The sequence below is a fragment of the Phaseolus vulgaris genome, chromosome 10, assembly GCF_000499845.2.
Source record: "Phaseolus vulgaris cultivar G19833 chromosome 10, P. vulgaris v2.0, whole genome shotgun sequence".
Classification (NCBI taxonomy): domain Eukaryota; kingdom Viridiplantae; phylum Streptophyta; class Magnoliopsida; order Fabales; family Fabaceae; genus Phaseolus; species Phaseolus vulgaris.
In genome coordinates this window covers 8017080-8031929 of record NC_023750.2, presented here as the reverse complement: position 1 = coordinate 8031929, position 14850 = coordinate 8017080, and the positions used below count along the sequence as shown (strand labels likewise).

At 30.3% G+C, this 14850-nt stretch overlaps 3 protein-coding genes across 4 annotated transcripts; 1 reads left to right on the top strand and 2 right to left on the bottom strand.

Annotated features, from left to right (window-relative positions):
- The first annotated feature begins 368 nt into the window (after positions 1-368).
- On the top strand, positions 369-689 carry LOC137813715 (secreted RxLR effector protein 78-like). Its single transcript, XM_068616116.1, has one exon. It carries the CDS (start codon positions 369-371, stop codon positions 687-689), a length of 321 nt encoding a protein of 106 aa, XP_068472217.1.
- Positions 690-4214: 3525 nt separating this feature from the next.
- On the bottom strand, positions 4215-4722 carry LOC137819649 (TPD1 protein homolog 1-like). Its single transcript, XM_068623553.1, has 2 exons — positions 4628-4722; positions 4215-4543 (listed from the first exon to the last, which is right to left on the bottom strand). The coding sequence occupies exons 1-2, from the start codon at positions 4674-4676 to the stop codon at positions 4239-4241; spliced, it is 354 nt and encodes a 117-aa protein (XP_068479654.1). The 5' UTR covers positions 4677-4722; the 3' UTR covers positions 4215-4238.
- A 7447-nt stretch (positions 4723-12169) lies between these two features.
- Positions 12170-14087, bottom strand: LOC137818571 (uncharacterized). Of its 2 annotated transcripts, none has more exons than XM_068622077.1 (4): positions 13973-14087; positions 13701-13821; positions 12792-12852; positions 12170-12710 (listed from the first exon to the last, which is right to left on the bottom strand). In XM_068622077.1, the coding sequence occupies exons 1-4, from the start codon at positions 14004-14006 to the stop codon at positions 12390-12392; spliced, it is 537 nt and encodes a 178-aa protein (XP_068478178.1). In that variant the 5' UTR covers positions 14007-14087; the 3' UTR covers positions 12170-12389. The 2 variants fall into 2 exon arrangements, with proteins under 2 accessions (XP_068478178.1, XP_068478179.1); XM_068622078.1 differs by having other exon boundaries at positions 12170-12707.
- Positions 14088-14850: the final 763 nt, after the last annotated feature.

Genomic DNA, 14850 nt, shown 5'->3' with positions numbered 1-14850 from the left:
ACGAAATGCTGGTTAAGTCTTTCTCCGAAGAGGAAATCAAGTTAGCTATTTAGAGTTGTGATAGTTCCAAAAGTCCTGGGCTGAATGGTTTTAATTTTGGTTTTATTAAATTTTGTTGGGATTTTTTAAAGGATGATATTCTTTAGGTTGTGAATGATTTCGCTAGGTCTTATAAATGGCCTAGGGGGACGAACGCCTCATTTGTGTGTTTGGTCCCTAAGTTTGAGAACCCACAACAACTTTGTGATTTTAGGCCTATTTCTCTGGTCGGGTGCTTGTACAAAATCATCACGAAGATGCTTTCGTTAAGGCTTAAAAAGGTGATTAGCAAAGTCATTGATCCAAGGCAATCTGATTTTCTTTAGGGAATGGGAATCTTGGATAGTGTTCTTGTGGCCAACGAGGTGTTAAAGGAGGCAAAAAGGAAGAGGAAAAGTTGTGTTTTCTTTAAGGTGGATTATGAGAAGGCGTACGACTCTGTGAGGTGTGAGTTCATATACTATATGCTTGGTAGATTAGGGTTCTGTGAACAATGGATTGTTTGGATTAAATCTTGCCTGGAGTCTGCTTCGGTGTCAGTGCTTGTGAGTGGTAGCCCAACCAAGGAATTTGTTCCTCAAAAGGGTTTGAGACAAGGAGACCCCTTTGCTCCATTTTTGTTCCTTATAGCGACTGAAGGCCTTGCATGAGTGGTAAGGAATGTAGTTGAGAAAAATATGGTGGATAGTTTGGAGGTTTGGGCTAAAAAGGTTGAGGTCAATATACTTCAGCATGCTGATGATACTCTGTTTTTTCTGCAAAGCGAATATCAAAATGTGTTTAATATAAAGGTTATTTTAAGTTGTTTTGAGTTGGCTTCAAGACTAAAGGCGAATTTCTTGAAAAGCAATATTGGTGGGGTGGGGGTCGATCATTATATGATTTGCCGCTTTGCGGATATTCTTAACTGTAAGGTGATGAAAACCCCCTTCAAATACCTTGGGATGATTGTGGAGGGGGGGGGGTGCCATAGGAAGAAGTGTTTTGGGAAGGGGTGGGGGATAGAATAAAGACTAGATTGGAAAGATGGAAAGGTAGGTTTATCTCAATGGCCAAAAGGATTTGCCTTATTAAGTCTGTTATTTCTGCTATTCCTCTGTTTTATCTTTCTATGTTTGAAGATTGTGAAATTGCAAAGGGACTTCCTGTGAGGTTGGGGGTCCGAAGGGAGAAAGATTGTGTGGGCCTCTTGGGAAAAGGTGTGTGAATCACGTGATGTTGGAGGTCTTGGGGTTATTAATATTAAGCTTTTTAATGTAGCTTTATTGGGAAAATGGATTTGGAGGATGGGCTCCTCCAAGGGCGGTTTGTGGAAAAAGGTTTTAGAGTCCAAGTATGGAGGCTGGAGAAGTTTGAAAGTGTCCAATCCAAACAGGTTCGATCCCTTTGGTGGAAAGATTTGAATGAGGTGTGGGCATCGAAGGAATGGGGTGACAAGTTTGAAGACCATGTTAAGTGGGAATTAGGTAATGGGAATGTTATTTTATTTTGGGAAGACATTTGGGTGGGTAATGTTGCTTTGAAAGGTAAATATCCGAGATTGTTTTCCCTGAGCGTTAATAAAGAGTCTTTGCTGGAGGATTGTGGAGATTGGGCTAACGGTGTGTGAAAGTGGAATCTAGTTTGGCGAAGAAGTTTGTTTGAGTGGGAGAAGACCCAGGTCTATCAACTTTATGAGGAGGTTTTTGGGTTGGGCCTTGTTCTGGGTTCTGATGACTGGTGGTCCTGGAAAGGTAGTGTGCCCCCTTATTTTTCGTTGAAATCTGCCTATCGTCTTTTGAGGGGAGAAGGCAAATGGGAGTTATCGTATTTTTATAATCTGTTTTGGAATTGTAAGGTCCTACCTGCTGCTCAGGTTTTGGTCTGGAGGGTGTTGGAAAACAAGATTGCTACTAAAGTTAACTTGGATAGGCGTGGGGTGGTGGTTGACAATATTCTTTGTTGCTTGTGCGGGGTACAAGAGGAATCTACAAATCATTTGTTCTTTGGTTGTAGAACTACCTGATTAGTTTAGAACCCGTGTCCTTGTGGTTAGGTTTGGTGTCGGCTGCTCCCATTGATCCCTTCTCAAATTTTATTATGTTCTCTTTATGTAAGGCATATGTATCTGTCAACTCAGTTTTGGGAAGCGTGTGGATTGATGTGGTAAAGGAGATATGGAATCATAGGAATAAGATCATTTTCAATGGTGGAGTGGTGGATCACCTTGAAATCTTTTCTTTGGCCCAACTGAATGTTTGGTCTTGGGTTACTTATAAAGTTCCCGGTGCTCATTTTTGCTATTCTGATTGGTGTTTGGCCCCTATGTCTTGTCTCAATTTGTTATAAGTTGTTCAATTTTGTTTTCTTTGGTTCGTTTTCATGTGTGGGTTGAGTGATGGATGTTTGTGAGTTTGGGTTACCTTGTTATTCCCTTTAGAGGCTATGGTTGTTTATGGGTTGTTTTCTGTTAGGTAGTGGTTTTTTTCCTCGTTTGGGAGTGAATGTTTTGGTGAGGTGTGCTAGAGTGTCATGATATGTATAAGGGTTGAACTACCCCTGAAATGATTCTATTTATTTATTTATTATTGCTGATAATAAATAAATAAATAAATTATGCACCTTATATTCTCTAAAGGCTAAGGCATTTTGAATTGTTCATTGTCAATGACAAATTGAAGGAATACCTCAACAATGTTTTTTCTATATTAAACTTTGACATATTATTAGTATTAATTGAATTTTGTACTACTCGTCTTCGACAGAGAGATTTCAATATATACAAAGACAATATATAATATAACAAACAATCAAATATTTATATGTATATAATAACAAAATTGGTTATAAGTAAGTGAATGTAAATTACTTATTAATCAATTGAATATTTAATTTAGGCTTAAAAGCCTATAAATATAGATTGATCACACATGAAGTGTTCAATCAATTCTTTTTATTCAAACACTTATTCTTATACATTCATCAGTTTCTTTAACTTTTATTGACTTCTCGGAGAATCTTTTGCAAGTGGATCTCCCTTAGGTCTTTTTCATCAATAACTCCACATTCCTTGGACACTCAAGCTTGGCTCCCCCGAAGTATCACTCTTTCCACCCTAAAAAAATCACACTCTTTTCTAGTAAGAACATTTGACACCTACCATTGGTTTAAGGTTTAAGATCGAAATAGTACTCACTGATACGAGCAACACTTGTAGGATAAAACTTAATGCATCGAGTAAATAATCGAGTCTCATCCAACCCTGACGAAAAAACAACTTGTCTAGGATGGAGGATGACCAACACGCTACTAAATCTTAAAGAGTTACAACATGGATAAAAACACAAGGGTTTTAGACTGACTCACAATCTCAAACCCTATATCAAAATAAGACTTATTATTAGTTGTATTAGTCATTTTTTCCTTAACAATTGAGAACTATTAGTCATATTAGTCGTATTAATCAAAATAAGACTTATTATTAATCGTATTAATGAAAATGAAAGTATAAATATATATATATATATTAATATTAGATTACTTTACATTATATTTGTTCTCACTTCCTTATTTTTGTCTCTTATATATGATGCAAATAAAAATATCAATTTAAATAGATGGAATCTCTGGAATTTTCAAATTCATTCTCTGCTATTCTCACAATAGTTTTTCTTTAGAATAAATATATCATTGCTAATTCAATCACTTTTAGAAGGACAAGACTATTAACTTTAACATTTTCCTTTAACATAGAAGCCCCTGTTATTTTGGAAAGACATATATTGATCACTTTTTATATGTCTCCTACCATCTATACCAATCTCTTAATCAATATATTTTCACCAACTATGTAAAGAAACTAGTAGAATAAACAAAGAAAAAAATTTATAGATAAATAAGTCACCTTCTTTCTCCGAATAGTAAGAAAATTTATATGTGTGTATGAGGTCGAAAAAATATATAATGTAAAAATTATCTCATAATTTAATTTTGTCGATATTTGGTAGAAGTAATTATCTCATAATAATTAAAATAATATATAAATAATTATCTCTTAATAATTAAAATAATATATTATTACTTTGAATAACAAGTGATAAATTATAAAAAAAAAAAAATCAAAGAACATCAAATTAATGTTTTATTATAAAATGATAATGATGATGAACAAGATTGGAGTAATAAGATGAATTTATTATAGAAAATGATTTACATTACATTTAACATGCAACCTTTGAGGAAATTGGATTTAGTGGGAATTGAGTGTCCCAAGCATAGTTGAATTCGATAGCACCTTTCCAGACAGGTTGACCTAAACTAAGAAGACAAACATCACCTGAAACTTTCAAAAGTGAAGATTCGACTGGTTCAACAGTTTTAAACCCTTTGCAATTCAATTGTACATTTTGTTGAACACATGCACACCAATTTGTGATAGTCACACTCCATTCTGGCTTTCCACCTACTGTACGTCCTGTTCTAGATTGGGTCACATGAATATCGTTCAAAGAGCATTGTCCATAAGCTAAAATCATCAAACACAAACACAAGTTATCAATAATGTTTTATAAACAATTACTATATCTCTTTCATTGGGAACAAAACTCACCTTGAGAGACAAAGACAAGTAAGAAAGCTACAATGAAATTCTTCACCATTTCTAATAACACAAATAATAACTTCAATTATTCAATTGATTATCCCAAAAACTAACATTGAACACCATGTTATTTATAGGCATATTTGAATTAGTTCCATTAACTTTAATAAATAAGATTCATTTGAAATTTGACACCCTAAAAGAAGTAAATTAAAATTTAATAATCATAAGTTAGAAAAATAATCTAAATTAGGAACATATATATTTTTAATTATATACATGATTATATCAATAAATACAGAAGAAAATAATCACATAAAAGTAATAACTGACTAGTCATTCCTATCTGGATAAGATTATTCCAATAATAATGCAATTAATTAATTTCAAAATTCAACGGAGGTAATGCATGAATACATTTCATATTCTTTTCAAAAACACCTTTGTAACAATTAATTTCAAATTAAAATTCTTCTTAATAACTAATTTTGTTTCCATGTATAATAAGTAATTCATAAAAATAAAATAAAAAATGAATTAATTTAGTTATTATTTCTAAATTTGTTAATAATTGTATTTTCTAAAATTGTCTTTAAAATCATTTGGACTAATCATAATTGTTTCTTTACCCAAATATTTTTATTAAATTCTTATTGTATAACGGGGAAAATGTTTATGGAGTTATGATTCTTTCTCAATAATAATAATAATAATTATTATTATTTTGAAACAAAATTTATTTATTGAATAATTTATTATAAATTAATTAAGAGATGTTGAATTTGGGTTAAAAATAATTATCATATAAGATGATTTTTTTGAAATTTATTTTACAGAAATTATTATCTGTCTAAAATATTGTTCTTCTCTTTTCTTTCTAAATTTAAGAAATGGTTGTACGTTTTTTTCATGAGTTTATTTTAGAAATTTTGGTACAAATAGAACAATTTTGTGAGATTAAATGCCATTTTTTTAGTAAGTTTCTCTTTCTCCATTTTTTAGTTGGTTTTATGAAAATGGTGCATGTCTGTGATTTAGAGTTTTACTTTTATATGACAAAAATAATATTTATTAACATGATTCTTAGTCTAGATTATTTTTTAGAGTATTTTATGAATATGTTTAGCCTTCTTGTTAGAGCAGTAAAATTAGGAACTTAAGCCTTAATTATACTTTTGATAGCACTTAAGGTATGTGATTTAGGGGATATGAGTTTGTCACAATGTTAATGTTGATTTTTGTGTAGAGAATGCGTTTCGTTTAAGAATATTTAAAGTATTGAGTTTTTTATATGGATGGTATATTTAATGATAATTTTTGAGATATTTTTTTTATAGTAATTTTATGTTTGCAATATAGTGAATGTTTCTTATAGACATTATTTAGTAATGTATTATATCAACAAAATGTTGAATTGTTAAAAGTGATAAATATGATAAATTGTGTTCCTAAGTGTATCTTGCTTGATTATTTTATATTATTTAATTAACAATGATATATTAATTAATATTTTTTTTATTGTAGTTATATATACGTATTTATTAATTTACAATGTTTTTGGTTAGTAAATAAATAAAAAAATATAGGTATATTATTAGAAATACAATAAATATTAATTCTAATCAATATAATAATGTATCATGGTAATTGTTAGTACACTCATTAAAAACAATAAAATAATAATAGTAATAATAATAATTTAAATTAATTTATATTTGGAGGTTATCTTAGGATTTAAAATAATAAATATAAGCAAGATGAAATAATTTTGTATATTGTCTGATATTGATGGGCTTCTCAATCAAGAAAAGATTGTTATGGAGGAGCTTGATCATGTTCTTCATTATTAATATATGTTTTGGAAATAAAGAGTTAAGATGTTATGGTTCAAAGATGGAGATCGAAATACTGCTTTTTTTTTCCATGTTGTGGTCAAAAGAAGAAATAATTCTAGTGGGATTTATCGTCTACGGATTGATAATGAGGTTACTAAGGATCCTAAACTCATTGAGGATCATATTTTGGACTTTTATAAAAATCTTTATGCTGAGTATATTTATAATGCTTCATATACAAGTAATATGGAAGATTTTATTGGTTCTTATATTTCTGAGCTAGTTTCCTCTTAGGAGAATATGATGTTGATTAAATGTCCCAATTTTTTGGAAATCAAGACTGTTGTTTTTAATCTTAATCATAATAGTGTTCCTGGTCTTGATAGTTTTGGTGGTGTTTTCTATCATTCTTGCTGGAACATTATTGGGACAGATGTTTGCAATGTAGTTCAACAGTTTTTTAAACAAAATTGAGTTCTCCCTGGAATGGACAGTAATGTGGTATCTCTTATTCCTAAGATTAAGGGTGCTGACTCCATTAAAGATTACAGGCCAATTGTTGTTGTTAATTTCAAATTTAAGATTATTTCCAAGATACTGGCGGATAGACTTGCTCTTGTGGCTGCTAGAATCATTTCTCCTAATCAATATGAGTTTGTGCAGGGTAGACAGATTCAAGATTGCATTGGTATTGCTTTTGGAGGTATTAACATACATTCTAAAAAGGTTAGAGAAGGTAATGTGGCTTACAAAGTTGATATTCATAAAGCCTTTGACACTCTGATTTGGAAGTTCTTATTATTAGTTTTGACACGCTTTGGTTTTCACCCCTCGTTTATCAGATGGATTAGTACAATTCTCCGTTCAGCTATGCTTTCTATCAAAATAAATGGTAGTTTGGTAGCTTTTTTCCCTTGCAATAGAGGTGTCAGACAAGGTGATCCTTTGTTTCCTTTACTTTTCTGTCTTGCAGAGGAAGTTCTTAGTAGATGTATCTTTAAACTTGTGAATGATAAGAAAATTTTAAATATGGCTTGTTCGCAAGGTTATCTCACTCCCTCTCATATTTTATATGTTGATGACATATTCATTTTTTGTAGAGAGATATTAAGTCTTTTAGAAAATTGAGTATTTTTATTAAAACATATGGTGATTTTTCTGGTCAATATGTTAATAACTCTAAAAGTAGTTTTTTCACCATGGATAATTCTGCAAAAAATTTCACCAAAATTCAACGTATTCTTTCTTGTAGTCTTGGTTGTTTTCCTTTCAATTATTTAGGAGTGCCTGTTTTTGTTCATGCTACAAATTGTCAATTTCTTCAACCTTTGGCTAATAAAGTCAAATTGAAGCTAGCATCTTGAAAAGGTAAATCTCTTAGCATGATGGGTCAGATTCAGTTGGTTAATACGGTGATTACTGGATTTCTAGCTTATAGCTTTAATATGTATAAATGGCCTATTTCACTTCTTAACCAATTTGAGCAGTGGTGTCAAAATTTTATTTGGACTGATGATATTTTGAAGAAAAGGCATAGTCACCGTGAATTGGGATACGATTTGTTCTCCTATTGAGAATGGAGGTTTGAAGATTATTAATCTTCGTCATGAAAATAATGCACATCTTCTTAAGCTTGTTTGGAACTTTGCTTATAGTAACAGGCCTTGGTCTTTTTTTCTTGAAAGTCAAGGTTCTTAAATCAAAATACAAATTTAGAATGGTTTACAAATCCTCATCTCTTTGGCCTGAAATTAAGCAGTTTTATTCTACTATACTTGATTATACTTCTTGGACTGTTGGTACAGGTTCTTTTATTAATTTCTGAAATAATAAATGGCGTTCTACTACTTCTTTAGCAAATATTGCAAGGTTATCTGATGGTGCTAGCATTCTGGATACAGTCTCTCAGTTTTGGACAGGTTGTGATTGAAATATTACCTTATCTTTAGAGCAGATGCCTCATTTTTTTAATCATATAATGATTAGTGAGGAACAAGATATTCCTAATTGGATTCTAGATGAGTCTAGTCGTTTCACTCTTAAATTGGCTAGGACTTTTTTCTTGGAACCAGGAGTTCCTTGTGGTTGGGGTAAATTCATTTGGTCTTCATCTATTATGCCTTCCAAAACTCTAGTACTTTGGAAAGTTTTTCATGGCCGACTTCCTACAGATCAACATATTCAGAATAAAGGTTTGCATATATGTTCTATGTGTACACTTTGTGAAAAGCATGAGGAATCTATTCAACATTTATATTTTTGAATGTTCTAATGTTTTGCATATTTAGAGTTGGGTTCGACAAATATTTCTTACTTCTCATTTATCTAATAAGGATGATCTTCTTTCTTATAGTAAGAGTAATGACAGTCCTTTGGTTAAATTGATTAAACTTGTTGTGATAACTTTTTCTATTTGGATGATATGGCATAGGAGGAATTATGTTAGATTTTAGGATAAGATTGAGGCTTCTAGGGCTATTACAGTAATTAAAGATTTAACTTGTCTAGTGGAAAATTCGTCTAAAGCTTCAATGAAGAATGATATGTTGAATTTCAAAGTGATTAAGTTTTTTGGTATTAATACTCGTAGTGGTAAAGTTCTTCGTCCTCTTCTTGTTAGATGGGAGTTTTCTTCACCAGGCAGGGTTAAAATTAACACTGATGGGGCTGCTAGGGGTATTTTGGTCTTGCTACTTGTGGAGATATTTTTTATGGGAGTGTGGGGGAGTTTATTAGTGTTTTCTTTACGTTTCTTGAAGTTTAGTCTGCTATGGTTGCCGAGTTTTATGGAGTTATACATGTTATGGAGGAAACTCAAAAGATGAAGCTTACTAATGTTTGGCTTGAATGAGATTTTTCCCTGATTTGTGTTGTGTTTACTACTAAGACTAATGTTCCGTGGATGTTTCGTAATTGATGGAATACTTATCTTAATTACTGTGGGAAAATCAGGGTTAGGGTTACTCATATTTTTCGTGAAGGGAATATGCATGCTGATAAGTTGACTAATTTAACATTTATTCATAGAGAATCATTTCATTGGTATAATAGCTTCCATTTAGTTTGTTCTTAGAATTCTTTATGAATAGGTATAGTCTACATAGGTATCATTTTTGTTAACATATGAGTTTTGGTTTAGTCCCCCCATATTTTTTGTATTTTTTTTAATAATACTTTTTTCATGTGATGACAAATGATTATTGTTACTTGAGATGTCAGCCTAGCTAAGATGTCAAGTTGCATAGTGATGCCTAACATGAAAGCTTTTATAAATAAAATAACAATTTTGTATATTTTTTCAATCATAATGAAATCACACTACAAGAAAATCATTAAATAACAACTAAATTTAGAAACAAAAAATAATTAGTTACTATATTGACTAAATTAGATACTAATTTAAAGACTAAAAAATTATTGATATCTAATATGGTTTCTATTATTAATAATATATTATAAAATGGTTTATAAATCGGTATCTAAATTAGCTACCAAAGCTTTAACTACTAATATTTTAGATTCCAAATTAGTCTCTAAAAGACTAATAAAGACTAATTTAGAACATAAGTAGTTAGTAGTTAAAACCTTGATAGCTAATAGTTAGAAACTATTTTATCAATTTTTATTAATAATAGAAACTATTTTAGATACCAATAATTTTTTAGTTTATAAAATGATCTCTAATCTAGTAAATATAGTGACTAATTATTTTAGTCTCTAAAATTAGTTTATATTTAATTATTTTCTTGTAGTGTCATATCAACTACAAAAGTAATTCATATCTTTTTAAAAAATAAATAGAACAGAAAATATTATGTTTTTATGCATGTTTCTCATTTTACAATCAATTGAACATTGATTTCAGTTAGTTGATTTTTATGAAATTTTCAATCTAACTTAAACATTTGTGAAAGTTGTGAAAATCTTTTTGAAAATAATTCATCATCCATCTTGTTTTTTAAGCCACGTATTCTAACATTTGTGTCAGTGCAAATTGCATGGGCCAAGCCGATGTAAGATAAACGCGATCGTTGGTCTGACCGATGCAAATGCTATCAGGGACGCCATCATACGTCAACCAAGCCCAAAAAAAAAAATTAAATACGTAATTGTGTCGGTCATAATTTAAAAAAAAATAGATTTTCCTTACACCACATCATTAAAATAAAAGATATAAAATACTGTAAAAATTAGATGCAAAATTTTAAAATTAAAAATCCACCTATTAATCTAAATTATAAAAATCATTATTAAAAGGTTTATTTGAGATATTAAGATAAAATTATAATGTTAATTAGCAATTATCTACTGAATTAATTAAAGAGTTAGTAACTCTTATTTACAATAAAATTCCCTCCCCACGGAATTCACATAAATGCCCACAAAATTTCCAAAACCAAACCAAAGCGAACAATCATAAACAGAAACAATAAGAAACCTATAAATTACTAGAACATAAACACCATAAAACTAGCATATAAAATTTCCAAACCAAAATTACCAGAATATAAACAACAACAAAACCAACAACTCAAATCCAAATAAAAAATAAAACCTTTCAACAATTTAAACCTTCGCCAGAGAAAATACCACGAAGAGGGAGTTGAAGCTTTGGAAAGGTGGAGTTGGAACCGGAGCTGAAATAAAGAAATGAATAAATAAAAAGATTACATGAACAAATAAAGAGAAGAGAAAGATAGAAGCCGGAGAGAGAAAGGAGAGAATAGAACATGTGGGAGGACTAGTGGAGAGAGGGACTGCAATGATGGAGGGACTCGACGAGAGGGATGAAGGCATTGACAGCGCAGGGGGGAACGGGTGAATTTAAACCTCCCCTTTGTACAATGCGTAATCGATGGATGACCTGGGGGGAGAAGAGAAGAAGTTAGGGTTAGAAATTGAATGTGGAGGAAACGAAATTGATATTTATCAAACTCTTTGCATTGGCTCAGGCCGACGCAACGACTGACACATTCTTTGTGTCATCTTAGGCTAACGTAAAACAATGCAACAACTGACATGCACTTTGCATCAGTTGTGTCGGCTCAAACCGATGGAAAACGTCGCAATGACACACACTTTGCATCAGCCAGGCCGACGCAATAACAACAATTCCTTTAGCGTCTACCATGCATCGTATTGACCCACACAACCTTTGTTGTGCGCGCTTATTATGGGTTTGACCGACACAATTCGCATCCTTCTCTTGGTTAACGCAAATCTTACATAGCTCATTCTTGATTTTCTTGCCGTGTAATTCTTTTCATTCAAAAACTCATATTGTCATATATTCTGATTGTGATCTTCCTTCAATTTTCATGAACAACTCGGTAATCTTTCATCGGATACTCAAGCTCAACTTCCCCAAAGTATCACTCTTTCCACCTCCAGATAATCACGTCCGTTCCAATAAAAAAAATAGTAAATGGATGGTTTTGCCCCTTCATAGGTTATGTACTTTTTTTTCTATCTTAGATATGTTGATTTTGAACATATTATTGAATATACATGTTGTATAAATGTTGTTTGTTTACTTCTTTAATGCTCTCTGATATATTTCCTCATTCACTCATCTTTGCATGGTCATTTGTCAAGATAGATGAAGTGAACAAAGGTTGTGTTGTTGTTTCAAAACCAAGCCATGTCTGCATGATGCACAAATGTCAGCAAATGCTTTTTATGCAATCTTTGAGAAAATCTGATTAACACTGCTGGATGCCATTCAATATCATCTCTCAGTCTCTGATGAGACTATTTTCATATTATATCACTCTTAGAATGTTACATTCTGTGATTTCTGAGATCACATAAATTGCTTGGTGAAATTAAAGGATATTTGCAGAAGCTAATTGGCACTAAAATTCATCTGTGTTCAACACTATGAATGTACAAATATTTGCATTGAAAACAAGATGAAAGATGCATGAAAGGGAAGGCTAAAGGGCATTCTCTTTTTGATCAATGGAAGGGATATTCTTGAAGGCCATTCTTTTGGTGAGCTTGATAGCAATGAGAGCCAAGATGGTAGCTCCAGGAACAAAAGCAACATCAGGGATGGCTTTAATGACACTGAGTTGGGGCACAGTCTGTCCAGTTTTCTTAACTACCATGGCAAGTGGTGGAGTCACTAAGCCAGTGATCATCATAGATTCATCTGCTTTGCTCAGATTCACATTATCATTGATGAATTTGGTGAAACTTTGCTTTCTCTTTTCATCATCAGATTCATTACTCCATTCATCATCATAACATTTCTGCTATTGTTAGAAACAGATCAGTTAAGGAGGAATGGATATTACATTATTGTTCAACACAAAGGGGAAGAAGAGTTAACTCACCTTTATATCATCATGTGGTGGTGCATCATAATGCTTACCAGGCAAGGCCATGTTAATTGCACTATGAAAAAATAGTTGACAAACTATCATTAAAACTGATGTTAATGTTCATTTTAGTTTCTTGAAAAAAATTCTATAGTTTTTGTCTTTGTGGACTCTTCAAACATTTGTTTATGTCTCACCCACAACTATAGGATAATCAAAGTTTGGAAAAATTTGTACTTTACACTAAAAAAATTATTATTAAATACAAATTAATTTTAAAAATAAAAAATAATTAATCACTATATTAGATAAATTAAATTAGAGATTAAGATATCTAAATTAATTTCTATTATTAATAAAATTTATAAAATATTTAATTAGTTACCAAAGTTTTAACTACTAATTTTTTAATTTAAATTAATTGATAACTAAAATATTGGTAGCTTATTAAATACCAATTTAGAAAGTAATTTATAAATTTTACCAACAATAAAAACTAATTTAGATACCAATAATTTTTTTAATATCTAAAATAATATTTAATTTAGTCAATATAACAAATAATTATTTTTTACTTCTAAAATTAATTTCTATTAAATTATTTTCTTGTAATATATATATATATATATATATATATATATATATATATATATATTACTATTATGAAACTTGTTTCACTTTAGTCCTTTAGAAAAAAAAGATAAAAGATAATCTTTAGTGTAGGGACCAAATTGTTAATAAGTTTAATGATATGGACACTCAATGTAAACTTTTCTGCTTTTAAAATCAACTAGAGACTTTAATATATGCTTATTAATATAGAAATCAATAAAGTTGTGATGTTGTGAAAATTTGAATATTTTCTACTTGCCTCTTTTCCTTTTCTTTTACCAGGGTATGAATTGAAATGACATGCATACTTACTTGAAGATATCAAGAATGGCAGTGTGGAAGTCTTCAAAGTTTTCAATTTTTCTCTTTTCAATAACCCTATCATAGAGAGTTCCTGTTACCATAGTCATCCCCTTGCTCGCAAGCTCAACTCCTGATATATCCATTCATTTAAGATCAAATCATGTTTTTTACACACATGAACATAAACAGAAAATGATGCATTTTCTACCTGTAACTATTAAAAAAAGTTATGAAGAACAGAAGTTGGAATTCTGAAGCAAAATAAAAGCAAGAAAAATGACCTGTTCCTCCCATGTAACTCATAACCATTCCCATGATGTGTTTGTGCTGTGAGAATGTTTGAGTTTATGAGCACAAAAGCTTATGATAAGAGCAATATATATGAGAAGATACAACGTGGGTAAAGGAAATGAGTATATATGTTTGTTTGGTGAAAGTAAGGTATTCTTTCTATTTTTTATTTTTTTTTATATTTCTTTGTTAGATTCTTGCCTTCAATTGGCCTGTTGCTTAAAGCAGGCATATATGCATGATGGAGGGAGAGAGAAACCTCTTTTCTGCAAATTCCAATGATATATATATATATATATATATATATATATATATATATATATATATATATATATATATACACACACGTGTGTGTGTACGTTTGAATTGTTCTAACTTTTTTATTGGAATAATGCAAAGGGAATGTGTAACAATTCAGCATGAAAGTCAAAATCTATTAAACTAGTAACAACTAGTTAAATCAACTACCTCAAAAAACGGTGAGAAAAAAAACCTACCTCAAAAGACTACATTAAATAAATTTTTTTAATTAAAATTGGTGTAATATAAAGTGAAATGATTTACTTAATTGATTGAATTAACAATTTGAAGTTTAACAATCCTACACTACAAAGAAAATTATCGAATAAAAATTATTTTTAAAATTAAAATAATTAGTTACTATATTAATTAAATTAAAAATTATTGGAATTAAAATAGTTTCTATTATTAATACAAATTTATAAAATATTTTTTAAATTAGTATCTAATCATTAACTATCAAGATTTTAGCTATTAATTAACTATTTTATATTTTAAATTAATTTTTATTATTTTTAAAAAAATTAATTTAAAATCTAAAATATTAATAACTAAAATTTTGATAACT